An 18,052-nucleotide genomic window follows, 5' to 3' on the forward strand; every position below is an offset into this window, starting at 1 on the left:
TCGTCAATGATCAAGCAAAAACCTCCCCCGCATCGGCTCCAACCTCGCTTCTTAGGGAGACTCAGCGTAAATAACGACCTCGTTGCCAGGCGTCTCCTGGCTGAGGTTAGAGCTGACATTTGAACTGACATTCGAACTTATGACACTCTCTGTCCACTCGCTCTGAATATCACTCTGCAAGTCGCTCTGGACATCGTCATAATAGTCCGAATAGTCTCCATCGCCAGTGTAATTATCGGTACTCTCCGTCACGACGGTTGTGCCACGACTGCTTCGGCGCAGTGTCTCTGTATCGCTGGGGTCGTCGCCACTCACCAGGGAATCAGCTACGTCTATCGGGTTATCGAGCGGTGCAGGGCTCGGCATATTCTCCTCTTCGGTCTCCTTCAACGACATATTCTCCTTGTCAAGCTCTCCGTAGCCCTTGGCGAATCCGCCTGCCCAGCTGGACTTGCGATGGCCCTTTGCACCAGCAGTTCTCACACTTTGACTGCGCGTAACACCTCCCGCTGGCACATTGTTTGTAATTTGACTAAGCGACAAGATTCGGCGCGCGGTGCCCGTTTGAGTCGGTGGCTTCAGGTTCCGTTTAGCCGAGAGTGCTAGGTTGACGGCAGGCGACGTGGTCTTCTCAGTTGTACCATTTTCGTGACTCGGCTTCTGGTCTCGGACACGTTTGCGGCTCATAGCGTCACGGCCCTTTGTCGCCTTTGACATCAGGAGGACACGAGAATGGTCCATGACGCCCTCCAAGATACGACGCTCCAACCCCTCGGCACGGGTTTCCATGTCATGAAGCTCCTCCCGACGGATATGCAGCGCAGTCTCGAGGGACGAAACGTCCGCAGTCAGCCTCGTCTTCTGACGAACGAGGCTCTCCTGCTCCGTACGTAGCCCTAGTACGGACGCCTTGAGCCTTTCTTCTTCTTGTTTGAGATCCAGCAAGCTGGACTCGATTTGCTCCTTGAGAGTAAATTTCCGCTCCAAATCAAGGTTTACTTCATGTAACGTCTTTTCCCGATCCTCCTCCTCCTCTGTGATTCGCTTGGTCTGGCTAGCAAGGAAAAGTGAGATATCCGCCGCTGTCTGGATGACTTTTTGGTGGACCTTCTCGAGCGTGTCGAGCTGGGAAAATGCCTTCTCGGCGGCATGGCTATGATCAACCAGTTCGTCCAGTTTCTCGTGCACGGCTGAGTCGTCATACTTTTCGACAGGGATCGTAGCGTGCTCAACAAGCTTGTCAAGCTTCTCGTGCACTGGAGCATCGTCGTATTTCTCAGTGGGAATCAAGGTCTGCTGTTCAGCAAGCCTATCAAGTTTCTCGTGCACCGGAGCATCGTCGTACTTCTCGGTGGGAATCAAAGCCTGCTGTTCAACGAGCTTGTCCAACTTTTCCTGAACCACAGCATCGTCGTACTTCTCAACAGGGACCAAGATATGCTCTACCAGTGCATCAAGCTTCTCGTGCACTGGAGCATCGTCGTATTTCTCAGTGGGAATCAAGGTCTGCTGTTCAGCAAGCCTATCAAGTTTCTCGTGCACCGGAGCATCGTCGTACTTCTCGATGGGAATCAAAGCCTGCTGTTCAACGAGCTTGTCCAACTTTTCCTGAACCACAGCATCGTCGTACTTCTCAACAGGGACCAAGATATGCTCTACCAGTGTATCAAGCTTCTCGTGTACTGGCGCGTCATTGTACTTCTCAACAGGCACAAGGGAATGTTCCACGAGTTTGTCGAGTTTGTCATGAACGCCGGCATCATCGTATTTTTCGACTGGTAAGAAGACTTGCTCGACAATCTTGTCGAGTTTCTCCTGAACAACAGCGTCGTCGTACTTGTCGACTGGGGCCGACGCATACTCGACGAGTCTGTCAAGCTTCTCTTGGACGCCCGCATCGTCGTACTTTTCTATGGGAACCATGGCATGCTCCACCAATTTGTCGAGCTTTTCGATGACCACAGCGTCATCATACTTTTCAGGAGGTGGTGGGAGGGCTAGCTCGGTGGGTTTGGCCTCCTCGATTGTTTTCTGAATATCAGTTGTCGACATTTTAGCATAGTCGTAGTGCTGACCAACAATAAGCAGAATATCCTTGACCGACTCGAGGATCTGAGGCTGGAATTCGCCGACCTGCCCCTGGAGACCTTCAACAGCCTGAACAGCTTGTTTCAGATGGTCACGAGTTTGCTGGTGATCGGCTTTCCCTTCCGTGTGATTCTCTTCAGACTTGGTCATGAGATCCTCAACCCTGGTGAACACAGTCTTGGATGCCTCCTCCATCTTTTCCATTGAGTCAGTGACTGCGGCACCCAGCGTGTCGACCAGGGACTTGAGTTCTTCGGCAACGGCCCTGGTGCCCAGGACTGCCTCTTCAGTGCTGGCATCTCTGACCTCTCCTGCCTTCGCGCGGTCGTCAAGAGCAACGTGAAATTCGTCGTATTTTGTCATTAGCTCCGCGACCTTCTCGTCAATTTTGGCGCTCAGGGCTTCGGTAGTCTGTAGGAACTTCTCGTCAGACTCCAGTTTGGCGCCCACCACACCGGCCTTGGACTCTTCGAATTCCATCTTCATCATGTCAGAGAGATCCTTTAGCTCCTGGCCGACCGAGGCGTTGTTCTCCACTGTTGTTGAAACGCCCTCGAAAAGCTTTGCAAGTGTTTCGATTCCAGTGACGCCGTCCTCAAGCTTAGCCTTGACTAGCCCCTGGAATTCTTCGAGGAAGGTCTTGACTTCGGTGACTCGTTCGCCAACACCAACAATCTCGGCTTGGCGTTCCTCGCCTCCTTTGGCATGTGAGTCGGTCAAGGCGTCGAGTCTTGCCTTAAGCTCCTCGAGCGGGGTCTTGAGTTCTTCCAGGGGGGCCTTCAGATCATCCAGGGGGGCCTTCAGCCCTTCTAGAGGACCTTTGAGTTCTTCCAAGGCTGTCTCTGTCTTTTTGATATCCTCCTTGGTGGCGAGCGTTGCCAGATCCGACTTGAGCATCTGATCGAACACATTTTTAATATCGAGACATACGGCTTCGACGGCTTCCACGTCTGTCTTGGTCACGCGCTCTGGGTCCTCTAGTTGTTTGGCGGTACTCTCCTTCATTTCCTCGAACCCTGCAGCGACTTGTGTAACCAGGGACTCGACGGAAGTTATGTCGTCCTTCTTTGGAAGAACATCCATTTGGGTAGTGATTAGGTTGATTGCTTCTCTGGTCTCCAGAATGATGTTCTCCAGGCTGTCCAGGTGTTCTTTCCGCACAGCTTGTTCGCCGTCAATGAGGTCATCCAACCGACCCTTGGTGTTACGCAGAATTGTCTCAATGGCTTGAACATCTTCTTTGGAAGCAGGATCAGTGCTGGTGGGATTGTCCTCGTTGGTCTTAGGCTTGACCGATTCCTGGATGGTTCGAAGTGCATCTTCCAAGCGTGCCACGTCCTCCTTGGATACTGAGTCCTGGGCATTGAGAAGAACCTCTTCAATTCGAGACGTCTCATCCTTGGAGACCGACTCTTGTACAAGTCGAAGCATATCTTCAAGACGCAGTATGTCATCCTTGGACGCGGATTCTTGTAGAGAGCGAAGCATGTCCTCCATGTGCGTCAGATCGTCCTTGGCAACAGCGTCAACGTTTGCAGGCTCCATAGCCTCAATCTTGATGCGGAGTTGAGTAATGAGGACCTCAAGATTCTTGATGTCGTCCTGCTTGAGAGCATCTAGCTGGACAACGGCACCATCGTTCATTGTCGTCAAGGCCCTGTCATTTTGACCTTGTTGTTCGCGAAGGCCATCGATGTCGGAGCGGACACTGTCGAGTCCTGATTTCAGCGCATCGAGAATCTCATCATTGGCCGTCAGATCCGCTGGCCGGTTTCCAACCTTATCAATGCTGATGCGTAAGTCTGCCAGGCCGTCGTGGAGAGCATCCAGTATCTCCGTGACTCCAGCAAAGGGACGACGCAGTTCTGCACGTACACTGTCAATGCCATCTCTCACAGCTTCGATGATCTCTTTCTGGTTGACTTGGGGAGTGGCGGGCACCATGGATGAGTTGACAGTGTCCCGCAATGACTCCATGTGGGTTTCGATTGTTGACCTTGAGTCACTTGATACGCGGTCGACCAACGCGGCCATCTCGTCTCTGAAGGTATCCAGTGTGCCGAGTAAAGTTTGTGTAACTTCATCCTGCCCAATGCTGCCACTCAGATGACTGACGTACTCCTGGATATCGGCTCGCAGCTTCTCTAAGCCATCCTTCGTGGCGTCCATAATCTGTTCCGTGTCACGGCCATTTGCTGCAGCATTGTGTTTTGCCTCTTCTGTTACAGCCCGGAATTCACTACGCATGTATTCGAGGATTTCCTGCAATCGAGTGACAACTTCATCGTTGCCTGTTTGGTGAGGGACGAGAGACCCAGCAGTGGGCAGATCGTATCCGCTTAGGCCTTCCTTGACTGCATGAAGCATATCGTCTCGCGTAAGCTCTTGGGTAAACGCTGATGGAGCAACGGGAAACTCAAATTCCTCCAGACATTCGCGGACTGCCTCGAGAATCTCATCTCGAGAGAGGCTGGCTGGCGTGTCTACGCGAGGTGGTGAGAAATGCTTGAGGCCTTCAACCACTGCTTGGAACACCTCATCTCTCGAGGCTCCCACAGGGTGTTGATCCTGATCGACATAGTCTTGCAAGCCCTCCTTGAGATACTCCAAAATCTCCTCGCGTCCAAGCCCTGGGTCGTGGTTTTCGACTTCTGGTTTATAGTTTTCCCAAGCGTCTTTAACAGCGTCCATAACATCTTCACGACTCAAGTCAGGCTCCTTTTGCTGTGAGGCTTGCGAGTCTCGGAGTGCTGCTCTCATAGCGTTGTAAATTTCTTGGTAATCAACAGCAGTCGCTCTTGATGAGACGGAATTGGCGGACTGTCGACGATGCTCTCGCAGAACTTCGTCCATCTGTTCTCTCATCTGTTCAAGACCCTCGTGGATGATTCTAGTAATTTCTTCGTTGTTTGCCGGGGGTTCCGCGGATGTGGATTGCGTATTGACCTCATCCAATCTCCTGCCGATCTCTCTTCCCATACCAAGGACTTCACCACGAAGCTCCCGAACGAGGGCCTTGACCTCAGCAGTTAAGCCGCCTCCTTGGGCGACACTGTCCTTGACGGTTCGGATAATCTTCAGTACTTCATCGTTGATTAGATCAGAAGCATTAGCAGATGTAGCCGCAGACCGTGAGGTGGGCTCGTTATGCAATGCTCTTTCCGATCGATGAGTTAGTTGGCTGGCGTATCCAGGGTCAAAATCGAAATCCATGCTGCTCGAATCATCATCAAAGCCTGCTGTGCGGGGTCGATTTCCATTGCCGCCTCCATTGCCCCCGCAACCTTGAGACACCTCGGCATCGTCTGACCTGGTCTTGACGAGCTGTATCAGTTCGTCTACTTTGGAGGCCGGGGCAACGCCAGCAAGCTTCTCCGCCACATCGGTCAGACGAGACAGCAGAAGATCATGCCCCTCCTTTGTACCCATGTCCCTGATAATCTTGTCCAGTATTGCTATGGTTGTTGGAGACTCTGAGTTGCATAGCGATGGAGGACTCAAAGTGTCTCGGTCGATGGATGCTGCAAAGCTGTTGGGCGATGGGATTCTAGGTAGAGAGAAGGGGCGAGGTGCTTTATTTGGGGGAGGAGAGGTGTGATGAGGCTTGCTGTCGAGGAACAAGCTGCTGGCGAAGGGATCGCGGGAACTTGGCCTGCTGCTTGCGTCTTGGGCATTGTTGATGAGCTCGCGTAAGCTCTTGCGAATGTCCTCGTCACGAGCTTTGGTCGCCTCTTTCAGACTCAGCAGGTCGGTCGCGTTGTCCCGACTTCGTCGACTCAGCTGAGCCATGTCCTTCTGCAGAGCTGTGGCGATACTGGTGAGACTGAGTATTTGCCCAGAAAGAGCATCGGCAGACTGAGGCGTTCTCACGAGAGCCGTGGAGCCATTGGTGGCATTCTGGAGAGTATTTTCCTGGTCCTTCTGACCCTGAAGCGGCATGTTCTGAATGGCAAGCATGGTTGCAGATTGTGGAGGTGTGTTCTCGCTTAGAATGCTCTGTTGCTGTCTCTTCATCGCAGGACGTATTAATGGAGTCACAATCGGGGCCGATGACGGCGTTGTGACCTCCTTCTCTGGTGACCTTGTTTCGGCGAAGCTCTCTCTTCTGTTTTCGACGAAGCTGTCCCTTCTGCCATCGACGACACTGCTCCTTCTGCTGTCGGCAAAGCTATCCCTTCTGTTGGCCCCTGGAGTGGACGGACGGACGGCTCGTTCGGGGGCTTTCGTCGGTGATGGTGGATTGGATTGTTGGCCACTCTCCAGTAGTAGACTGAGGTCCCTGACACTTCCTGGTTGCAAGGACTGCATTCGTTTGTGGTGGGATCCTTTGATGAGGGAGCGTTCCGGTGACATGTCGGTGTTCCGTTTCGTCAGCGGTCCCGGGACCATGGCGCTCTCGCGCGCCCTCTCGGTCAAGGCAGCATGGGCAGATTGGATGGCACTCGAGGTCCCTTTTCTAGAGGTGGTGACACTCGGCGATTGCGGGTTCAGAGGCAAAGGCGGCGGCGCTCTGTCCGGGTCTGAGCTATCCCACCTGGTCTTCATTAGGTGACGCCAAATAACAGACATGACCAGCGCATGACGGAGGAGATTTAGGGAATGGTTGATGATGGAAGAGGTTTGTCTTTTGGTCACTTACATGGGCACCAGAGCTCTGCCCTGATCGGACGACATAGAATGTTGGTGTCTCAGAGGACGATCCCCGTCTCTTGGAGCTTCGCGCTCCACGGGGGCCATTGTTCTCGAACTGGACGACAGAGCGACTGGAATGTTGTTCCAAGTCTAATAGAGAGGTTATCAAGGCGAGGCGGAGAAGCGGTGGAATGTGGGTAAGTCAATGCAATGTGTTAAGATCAACCAAGCAGTTTGATGTCGCTTTTAGTCCCGGTCTTGCTCCTGTTGAGGTTATGTTGGTGCTGCGCTGTCCTGCAAGGCACTGCCTTCGTCCGAGAAGAAGTGCATAAACAGTAGCAACTGAGGCTAGGCAGATCGGAGCGGGCTCCTTTGGATGTTGGAAGAAGATAACGAAACAAAGACGTAAAGCAATGTCAAGTCAAATCGTCCGGGACTTGCTGACCCAAGGTAGGTAAGATCGAGTCGGTGACGGCAATATACGGGGGCCAGTCTTAAGAACCGGGTTCAATGTTTGTTACCCGGGGGAGGTGAAGTGGGTGTGGGATGTGACGTGGTGCGGTGAGATACGCGCGCAGTGCCAATGGGTGCCCAGGCGTTTATTGTGTCTGCGTTGCGGAGCAACCGACTCCAGGTGCTGCTCCTGATGTGTTGTGCACTGTTCAGTGTTTGGCTGCGTTGATCCGGCACCCACCCGCCGCTGCAGCCAGGCGGGGCCACTAGTGAAGTGCCCGTACCCAACGCGCCAAATCCGGCAAGGTGGTACTTGCACCTGATAACATGAAGGAAATAAAAGCTTACGAAAAAGAAACAACGGCATCCGAATCGTGCCATTCGCCCTTATGATTTTATTATTATTGTTATTATTATCATTTTATGCTTTAAAAAGACATTGGCGTCGGTACTGACGGTCTGCCGGCGCTATCATTGGCAAGACCTTGTCGACGACGTTGCGTAAGTACGAGGAGGAAGACCTGTCAAGCGGCATGGCACAGAGAGATCCTGGCCTCATCAAAGTCGGTTGTAAGCGTTGCAGAAAACCATGGCCTCTCAGCCACTTCGGTTCGCCATCCCATCCGGATCTAATTAATGCCACGAGACTATTCATATTTGAGGCATCAATATCGGAAAGCCGAACAGTGACTGGCGCATACGCTTGGCTGCAAACCTTTACCGAGCCAGCCATCTTTCACAACTGTGATGGTGCGACAGTCTTTTTTTTTTCTTTCTCAATACGACTATGTGGGTGAGATGAGAAAGACATGATTGACGATGGGACAAGATGCATTTGATCACACCAACGGTCATTTCAAAGGGGCAAGGCTCACCGTTAACCATATAATAGCCAAGCAGCAATCATCTTGTTCGGGCATGAAAGCAGCAGCAATGCCCTGGGTAACCGATAGGAGCCGGAGCCACCGCAAGATGAGTAGGGTTGTCCCGGGATTATGTGGTAACGCTCGGCATTTTATGACCAAACAAACGATCTTCCTGTACAATTGACAGGTTAAACAGATCCGGTTGTAAGAAAAACAGTGCTAGCATCTTGAACCATTCAAGTTTGTAAAGCAACCAACATGTTAGAAACCTCGATCCGGGGGAAACCATACTCGCCAAAATATCAAGTTGGGGGTAGTAAGCAAGGAGTGAGAAGCACATCATGCTGACAACAACATACCGGCCTTTGCTACAAGAGACAATATACCTCATTCGTGGACGGCTCTCGTAGCTGGCGTTTAGCCTCAAGACCACGTCATATGATGCATTCAGTGCATAGTCTACGGATACGTATGCGTCTAACTCCCTCGAATTCACTGCACGACACAAGGAACTGTGATCTTCTCCGGCCACAAAACCCCTATCAGTTGGTGTAGACACGAGAGTGCCCGCTGGCAATGCTGGGATCCGTAATTTTCCAGGCGCCCCATATGCGAGAACAGAGCCACGGAGACGGCCTTACATCATCTTAAGGAACATAGACACCGGTTGTGTTAGGGTCCTCCATGGCGGGCCTGGCGATGAAGTTAAGCCTCGCCTGGCTCGCCAGCAGCCCTTCCATTTCATCAGCAATATCTTTGGCAACTGTTTTAGAGACCTTTGAGCCTGCAAAACTTGGCATAGAGCTTAAAAACTAGCAGCTATAACCGACGAACCGCTTCACATATCTTTTGACCAGGCTTGTCGACGCAAATGAGTATAGCTGCCCAGACAAATGTGCCAATCGACGAGCGAACCACTGGTGCATACCGGGAATGCTTCAGTTATAGTTGATGAGTATGAAAAAGGTTGTTGGATCTCAAATAAATCACACAAATCGAACCCTGAAGCTTCAATATTGGCTGTGGAAATATCCAACCCACTCGAGTTGGACTAGCTAATGATCGCCGCGAGGGATGCGACGACTCTATTTTCGGATCCTAGTCCCCACGATTGCGGGGGCAGATTTCGGGCGCAGAGGCTAGCGAGTCGGCAGAGGAGTAATGCTGGCGAAAGGAAGCCAAGATAGCCTCGCTGTCGTGACCTGTGACCGTTCCTCGTAGACCGAGTTTGGTGACAATGGTTTCGCATTCTCTGACTTACTCGTCAGCTCATGGGTCTAGAATAGTCGTCGAGTTGCCACAAGTCACCAACAGCACATGCGATTGGGACTATTGCCGGAATAATCGAGTGCCTCACAGCAACGTACAACAGCTAGCTACTGCAAGCCATGAATTGATCTGCAGACCTCATTGCAGAGGTACGCCAGGGGGGATTGGTTGTCGTTGTTCAATCTTCAGACATGCACTGCCACAGTTGGAGACACCAGTCGAAGAAGGTGGCGCAAAGCGTCGTGTCCGTGATCATTTCCTGCAGCCCGCAGCCCGCAGCAAAGTTCTAGAACGGCTCTTTCAGCACGGTTGGGACACTCAGATGTTGATCATTTAGCAGACGCGGGAGTTGAGAATGACTGCGATACAGCGACGACAACGATAATGTTGGGGGACAATAGGCCAACCTTCTATCGAAGACCATTGTTGAGTTCACAAACGGAACCAATCGTGTTTGCCGGACCTTGGCGGAACCGGGTTGGGGGTCGATTATGCCGCCGTATCCAGTAAATGCCAGAGTTTATTCAGTATACCAGGGAGACCCTCGCCCTCGCAAGGCGGCGGCCAAGCAAGTATGGGACCCCCCGAGGGGCATCATGTTCCGCCGCCTCCCAACTCAGATCTCATAAAGGGCCGGATTAATGCACTGTTGGCAGTCAATGTCTCTCGTTGGCGCAGAGTTTTCGGTTGACGACGAAATGGGCAGGCTGAGAACTCGGGTACCCGAAATGCGGGTGCTGGCAAAAGAGCGCTTGATTGGCGGCGAAGAACGGACAGCCACGATGGTAGACACAAATGACAGCTACAGGAAGGGTTTGCAGTATATTGGCCAGTGAGAATGACAGGAGCGCCCAAGATCGTTGCCGAGACTACGGGGGAATCCCTGCTTGTTGGAGGGAATTGTTCACTCCATCGAACGGACCTGAGGGGCCAAGCCATCGTGGGCCGTATGCAGGTGGAGCACACTGACTGACAAGCGATGGGCAGGCGGTGGACAAGGCGGTGGACAAGGCGGTGGGCAGGCGGTGGGTGGGTAAACACGTCAATGGGCAGGCTCTGGCATCTGATTCTGGTGTCTGATACCCGCATGCAAGGTAGGCACTGGGCAACCTGGCCTCACGATGGTTCAAACGAAAGAAAACGAGAAACCCCAGAGAGAGGGAGAGAAGGGTGGGGGGGAAAGGTACCTGCCTGAGGGGGACTGGGAGGTTGGGGGCAAGAGGTGAAGCTAGCGGCCTTCCTGTCCCGGCCTGGTTCCGTCCAAGCCGGCCGTTGCATGCGCGTGTGGGTTTCTCCACGACGCGTTGTGAGGAGCTGCAAGGCGGCGGGAATATCGTCTGGCTACCGTTGAAATGGCTGAACCGAGCCCTAGGGAAGGAAGCAAACTCCGTGACGCTGATTCAGACTCCCTGCGATCGCGGGGTCAATTTTTTCACCTGCGTATCAAAAACAGTCGTGCTTAGCCTGCTATCAGTGGCCGAGGGCTAGTGGACGTTGATGGCGTTTGGCAGACACGTGTATGCTATGGGCGACAGGCCGTTGCCATCCATCTTTGAATCAATGGTTGGCCGCTTGCCAGGGAGCGGCATTTGTCTGGCCAAGACGGACTTTTGTTACTGGAGGTATACTAGTTGAGCAGCCAGTTCGCATGCCCCTGCCTGGAGGTTGGTTAGAGACCAGGTACCCTGTTTGACATTCACCAAGTACGTTTTCTTCGATGTGCTTATCATCTCTTGTTATCAATCCGGCGCTTTTGGCACAAGGCAAGTGTTGGATCGGGCCGGGACCAAGCAAGCATGAGGTCATGAGTAGGCAGCCGTGAGGCATTGAACCTGGACAGAGCATCTCGGCACCTCAAAAGGGCAGTCAAAATGCGGGCCATGGCAGGTCGCAGAGACTTCATGGCCATAGGTTGTGATGCGAGTCTGTGCGACGCGGGTCTCTGGGTCTCTGGCTTTGCGTGCCGTGTGGGTGCTTGTTGATTGAGATAACGCAAGATACGCCATCTGTTCCTTGTAGCATTATGCCCGGTAGTCGTTGGTACCTTGCCATGCCATGCGACTGCCTCGATGGAATCGGTGTTGTCAGTCGAGGCCATGCCGAGGCTGCTGCACAGCGCAGGCCCCAGGTGCCATATGCACATGGAACAGTCGTGGAGTCCAGCAATGTCTTTCCCCAATTGAGATAAGCGCCTTGAGGCATTCCTGAGACTGGTTTCGAGGAGCATATGTCGCACTCTTGTTCACTCGTGGGTGAGGAGAAACAATGTGTGTGTGTGTGTGTGTGAGACGCCTCTCATAGCTGTGTAAAAGAGAAAATTACGTAGCAGGCACGGTGGCTGGGAGACGCGAGTGACGCCGAGCTCTACACTAGAGATGAAGAAGCACAGGGGTAGGGGTTGAATGCAAAGAGACGATCACGGAGTGGGCGACAGCTCTCGAGGCACGGGGAGGGAGCAATTGAGGGAGGGACGGTACTAGGTACAGTACTCCTTAGCATAGTCACGGTGTCGGTGGGAATGGCCAGCCAGTGAGTGGCAATGGCAGCGGACGTGGAGGTGGAAGTAGTGCGAGTGAAGAGGTGGGTGGTTTCCCAGCTCATCATGCATAAAAACCGCCAAATTACAGGCTTATTACCAAGACCGGCCCGTCCGTCGCACAAGATGGCGCAACTTACGATTCCATTTACTTTTTCTGCGTGGCCGTCTCGGTGTTTTCTTTTGTCTATTTCGCCCCATCTGATCGACTGCGACCTGCTGCGTTTGCATTGACCGACGAGATGTGGCTCCAGACCCCGGATTTCAGAACTGCTTCGTGAGCGAGCTGTGCATGATTGAAACTGATGGTGTTCTGATGCGGCGGGCACCAGCACTAGCACCAGCACTATGTTAGGTCAGGCACAAGCAAATTAGTAACCACGGTTCCATCTATCAAGGGCTGTATATCTCTGTAAAGTTCGAGGTGGTCCCATCAGCCACATCGGATGAGCATCATGGCCTCTGCGCTATATGTCGCGTTGATGTTCCTCACCGAGAGTGGGTGGGCTGGCTGGCTCCCAGTCGGTCAGTCGGTAACTATGTGTTACCATGCCACACATCATCATAAAGTATGGTACGCTAAATTACTGACGGGTGTGCCTTGCCCCTCGCTGTATGCTGCGAACCATCATGATACACAGTAATCGAGTGAAGAGTGGCCGTGGGTGTGATCGGAACAATGTAGAGGGGACAACCAGTCGCCGCTCCTGCTGCTGGTCGAAAATCAGAAGCAGGGAGGACAGGGGTCGCCAAATTACACTTTCAAGGGCCCGCCAATTGTTCGTGCAGTGCTTGGAAAGCCTTCGTCCCAAGGCTGCGCCGTCCAATCATGGCGCGTGCAGCCGCACCTCGGGAGCGTCCATTGGCTTAGCGTCACTCGGAGGGGGAGATGCGTTTTAATTATTGCCGGTACGTACCCAACATTTGCTCACAGGCTTGCCAGGTTAATGCGCCCAGCCCTGTCCCGCTAGACGGTACGTATCTCTTTTTTGCCAAGGTGCCCGCTCTCTGCTCTCCACCTTCCTTCGGTACGGATACGTAGTGCATAGTGTAGGACGTATTGCTCCAAGCAAGTAACGAGGCTGGCATTGCATGGTAGGCTCCTGTTCCTGCCTTAGCAGCCCCCGGCGCTTTTACTGGAAGGGAACGGCACCACCTCAAAGGGCAAAAAGGCCTCCACTCGTTACCAGCTTGGCTTATATTGTCCCACCACCCACTGCGCCGCTTCCGACATCCCTCGCGCCTTTTTCTGTCAATTGCGCCTGCTGCACCCGCAACTGCTGCATCTGTCTGCACCTGCTCCTCGTCGTCGACCGCCATCACAGGAGCAACCGCACAAGTCTCACTCTCCCATCGATTCCAGTCGCATCCTGTTCCAATTGCGCACTTCTTCGACAAGTTCATCGAGAGCCCAGAGCTAGAAAAAGGGAATCGAGAGAGAGCCGCCTGCCAAAGAACAAAATCATTGCGACGTCAGGGGACAGGATAGTCGTAATCGCGTCGACGGGGAGAATTTAATACCAGGCTTCGAAACAAGGAGGGAGAATCCACAACCACCACTACCAACCGCCTTTCTGACCAGCCACCCGACAATATATTCCTGCATCGTCGCTCCGCAAACAGCTGCACCCTAAACCGAGTGACAAGGCGGCGAACCAAGTCTTAATCCACAGTCCGCCGTTATCGTTTTACAACCTCGCCGTTTCATGTCCACTTCTACGACCTCGGCTCTGATACTAAGGTAGCCTTGCCTTTTGAACCCACTCTTCGTCGAGACGTCAAAGCTATTGTTCTTCTGCGACACGAATCTGCTTTTGTCGAAAGAAACGAATCCCCAACCCGCTGGCATTCGCCATTAGTCTCGCCGCAAACGTCAGCCACAATGGGTTCAACACAATTCGGCAACTTCTTTGTACGTCGTGTCCACCTCGTCGATCCACGTGTGCGATCTCGCTGTGGCGCTGGTTCATCATGCTAATCAAATTCACAGAACTTTTGTCGAGACTCGACACTACCGATCTGCAATGTGCGTCCAACCCGCATCTCGTGATGCCCTCGCGGTCCTCTCGCAGGTGATACTGACTCGTATTGTCTATAGGTACTTTCCGACAGCCACACCCAAACAGGGCCATGGGGAGGCTGCGAATTGACGGGAATTCCCCTCAGTGGAGGCCGCAAATTGGGAAACCTCGGTTCTATTCTCATTGCCGCATTTGCCATCATCGCATCTGTCTACCTGCTGCTGCGGTCAGAGCGCAAAAAGGCTGCAGTTGGTCGGAGGTATGCTTGTGACGTCGCTTAAGCATTGCGCTCGGCCGACATGCTAACCTAGTCGGACAGGGAAATGCAACTGTTCCTCGTTGGCTTCATCATTGTTGAAATATGCGAAATCTTCACCGTGGGAGAATTTCCACTGGCAGAAAACGTTCGGATTGTTAGTTCGCACCATCATTCAAGTGTGATGCTAGCTTTCGAGAATATGGCTACTAACTACTGTCCAGGCATTCACCGGAGTTCATATTGGCATGATTATTGCGACGACATGGGTACTAATGCTTAATGCTGTTGTTGGATATCAAGTTGTTGACGACGGAACACCGCTGTCTATGGGTCTCATCACCGGCTCTGCCATTATTCTTCTGGGCGGTACGCTCTACATTACCCTCGACACTGGCTTTCAATGGACCAACTACTGGGATTCATCGTATCAGCCGCCAAACCGCCACATCGCCCTCTACGTCTTGTACCAGCTAGCGCCATTGATCTTCATCGTCGCCTTCTTCGTTCTCGAGACAATCCTTGTCATCCGTGTCTTGGGCGAGATGCGACCGATGATTTACCTTACGGCGGCCCTGTTCCTCTTCGCCATCGGACAGATTTTCAACTATGTTGTGAGCTCTCACATCTGCAATGGAACATCAGGTGCGGTCGACGGCTCGCTCTTCCAGACTTTTTTCACCCTTCTCGCGGTTGTAACGATTTGGGTCTTCTGGTCCAGCATCACTGAGGATGATTGGCCTATGCCTGTCTCAACCACGTACCCTTAAAACGGAGATCAAAACGACCGAGAGAGCAGAGAACATAACGTTCCTTATAACACCACCAGCGGATACGGTACCACAGCGCCGTATCTAAGGAGGTACATTGAGCACTTTGACGATCGGCCAATGGGACTTGAAAAGTTTATATTAATGGAATTGGAGGTGTTAGGGTGTCTTTGATGCCCCCACAACGGGATAGGCTTACAACGATATCCGAGTTCTGTTTGTTGGCGCTGTCCCGTCTCGCCGACACTAGGGACGAGAAGCAAGACGAGTCGACATCGAACATTGTACCGATCTTTGAAAAGTCATCATATCGAACGAGCAGCCCAGCAACGAGGCATCGAGAGACCACACCCGGCAACCATGCTCATAACTGGGAGAAATAATTACCGGGGCTAGTGGTTGCATCTTATTTCTTTACGCTCTTTCGCCGACGAACGACCTGCATAGAGGCCGAACGATACGCACGAATATTTGATGCTGAGGCATGAGACACGCATGGTGGATTATTCATAATTTCGATTCCCCAGATGACGGAGTTGGACAGGGACATAGGATAAGACGCTGCGTCCCAGGTATGCTGCAATGGAGAGACGTGAGATCAGGCCCTCGGGGCATAGTTATGAGGAGCAGGAAGGGATTTTCCTTGGCCTAGCGTCCATGTGGAAGAAAACGAATGGATGGATGTATGTATGAGCCGTCTGTTCATACCTGTACAGCGTGTAAACTTTGATATTTTGACGCAGTAGCGGATAGTATACCCCGGCGGAGCGACTAATGTACATGAAGGTCGAAATGATAGAATTGACACACACTTTGAGTCTAGTTGGCGAGGCTCTCGGGCCCGTTATGGCGTGGGGTGAACGAGGCAACTATAAGTGCTCGCGGTGCTTGTTGGTGGCAGACAAACTCGGCCGCTTATGCATCATGCTGTCAGAGGGAGCTGGAGGTCTCCTTCCCACCATGTTTGACCTGTCTACGTCCTGTCTGAGCTACTCCTCGGATGGCCGAGCATGTTGGCGAGACATTGAAAAAGGTCGAGACCGCAATTTGGTCGGGACGTGATCCTGTCTTGCGAGACCAGGGGAGGCTGGCACAAGGAGGAGGCCTAATAAGTACTGCAAAACGTGGCTACTGAACACACCACTTGCAGACCCATGGTTACCATGGGAGCTTGGAAGAAACACAGGAAAAGCAGCTCAGCTATTTCACGGCCGGCTCTGTTCTCGTCCAAGGGCGGCGTCGCTTGCTTGGCTATCATCAAGTCAAGAAAGCAGGCGTAGATGCTGGCTGCGATGCCCGGGATCTTTCCCTACGGAACTGCAAGCATGTCATTTCTGGCCATGCCCAGCAATGCCGACGAGGAAGCCAACACTCGGTATTATTAGGACAGCGAATTAGGGCCAGAGGTAGGTGGCTAAGAACAATAAACATAAGACTCGTAATAGTGCAAACTCTGATATTGGTGAAGGGAACCTTGCGCCAACAACACCTGTAAAAAGGACGAACCATGCCCACCATGTCACCAACGCTTAATATTGCCCCCTTCCCATGCCAGGTGGTCCGAGTATGGTAGCGTAAAAACCATTCCCTCCCCTCCCCGCAGCAACAACCAACTGAACTCTCATGCTATTTGTCTTGAAGTTTAGCCTAAGCGTCTCTTCTAGTTTAATATGGGAGAGGATTGTTTCTCCCTTCGCAAAGCCGGTTCAATATGGGTGGATCTTCACTTGAAGTGGTATCACCCCCACAAGGCAGCGAATAGCTACGTTGGTCTATCGCGTCTAGGACGAGAAACCAAGCTTCTGTTTCTGGACCCGGGGGATGATGCCGACGAGGATCAGGATTATCGTGACAATGACAGCCCAGAGCTTCAACTTGAGAACATTGTAATTGTAAGGCGTATCCGTGGCCGTCGCGGCCGTCACCAGCAGGAGCACAAGCACAACGTAGCCGCTCCAGCGATGGTACTTCCAGATGGACTTTGCGGTGTCCTCGCCTCCATACAAACCGGGTGTGGCCCACATGGTGAAGCCGACAATGTACTGCAATAACAGGATGACAGAGACGGTGACGCCGAGGTAGCCGTGAACGGAGTGGAAGTGTGAGCCTGGGCCCTGCAGAAACTTGTTGTACTCGATGATGGCGACGCCGGCAACGAGGAAGAGGAAGGCGAGGAGGTTGAGGACAGCATGGACGCGCTGGCCGATGCGCTTCTGGTCGGGAGTGTGGGTTGGCTGGAGGGAGAGGATGGACTGGGTGAGGGTAAAGATGGCGAGACTCTGGGCTAGGGGATGGCCCGAGAAGAGGATCACGTTTTTCGTGAGGACAGCGGCCCAAATCATGGCAACGAAGATGACGATGCCGAATTGGGCGATGATGCCAGTGCCTGGAAGGATCTGGGGTTAGTTACACAAAAACAGGAAGGGAGGAGGACAATGCTGATGTGACAAAGCATACCCAGTACGAGGTTCTTCGTGATGAATTGTCCGGCGGGTTGTTGGGCGTCGCCAGGACGGCCGAGAAGAGGCTCCAATTCATTCTGGTCCTCGTTCCGTTCCCGGTCCTGGGAAGGAGGGGGTTCGGGAAGCCCTGTGGCAGAAGACATGATCAATGTTGTGTCGCGGCGTGCAATGATTTGTCCTGCTAGTATTCAGGTGCGCGGGATGCGACGGTTCTGTCGTCTGGCAGGTCGACGCTGAATTGGCGTTTTGTCTTGTAGTTGGCAATCCCAACAAGAATTCTGCACGAAGTGTCGCTGCAATTTAATTTTCTGCGGTGGGCAAGCGGCACCAAGGTTGGAAGGAGGGAAAGGATAAGGATAAGACAGACGGCATATTGGTGGTTGGTGGGCGGCGAGGTCATCGATGGCGGCATCTATGACGGAGAACTCGTCTCGAGCTGTGACCTATTGGAGGCCATGTATTTTTGATTGAGCACCAACTGCAGGGGGTTGTTGCAGGGAACGTGCGCTAAGCTACAGAATGGTGGTGGGGTAGCGTCACTCACTGCTGTAGATTTGGGGGAGAGGGGGAGGGATAAAGACCACTAAAACATATCTCACCCGTCTCAACATATGCGAAGGGACGAGTTGCTTTTTCTGCTTTCCCCTCAGCACCTGCAATCCGCATGGTTTGCGCGAAACTATAGCCAGATCATTGCAC

General features: G+C 52.7%; 3 protein-coding genes across 3 annotated transcripts; 1 reads left to right on the forward strand and 2 right to left on the reverse strand.

Moving 5' to 3' along the window:
* Positions 1 to 51: 51 nt before the first annotated feature.
* Positions 52 to 6,825, reverse strand: EsH8_II_000948 (uncharacterized protein; the record flags this gene model as incomplete). The annotated part of the gene is made up of 2 exons (XM_083264246.1): positions 52 to 6,622; positions 6,728 to 6,825. 2 exons carry the CDS (start codon positions 6,823 to 6,825, stop codon positions 52 to 54), a joined length of 6,669 nt encoding a protein of 2,222 aa, XP_083121568.1.
* Positions 6,826 to 13,726: 6,901 nt separating this feature from the next.
* EsH8_II_000949 (chitin synthase III catalytic subunit) lies at positions 13,727 to 14,891 on the forward strand (the record flags this gene model as incomplete). The annotated part of the gene is made up of 5 exons (XM_083264247.1): positions 13,727 to 13,756; positions 13,835 to 13,870; positions 13,943 to 14,124; positions 14,185 to 14,278; positions 14,346 to 14,891. The coding sequence occupies 5 exons, from the start codon at positions 13,727 to 13,729 to the stop codon at positions 14,889 to 14,891; spliced, it is 888 nt and encodes a 295-aa protein (XP_083121569.1).
* A 1,781-nt stretch (positions 14,892 to 16,672) lies between these two features.
* On the reverse strand, positions 16,673 to 17,496 carry EsH8_II_000950 (eukaryotic cytochrome b561-domain-containing protein; the record flags this gene model as incomplete). The annotated part of the gene is made up of 2 exons (XM_083264248.1): positions 16,673 to 17,277; positions 17,349 to 17,496. The coding sequence occupies 2 exons, from the start codon at positions 17,494 to 17,496 to the stop codon at positions 16,673 to 16,675; spliced, it is 753 nt and encodes a 250-aa protein (XP_083121570.1).
* Between the last annotated feature and the right edge of the window lie 556 nt (positions 17,497 to 18,052).

Source organism: Colletotrichum jinshuiense, chromosome 2 (genome assembly GCF_051148585.1).
Source record: "Colletotrichum jinshuiense chromosome 2, complete sequence".
Lineage (NCBI taxonomy): Eukaryota > Fungi > Ascomycota > Sordariomycetes > Glomerellales > Glomerellaceae > Colletotrichum > Colletotrichum jinshuiense.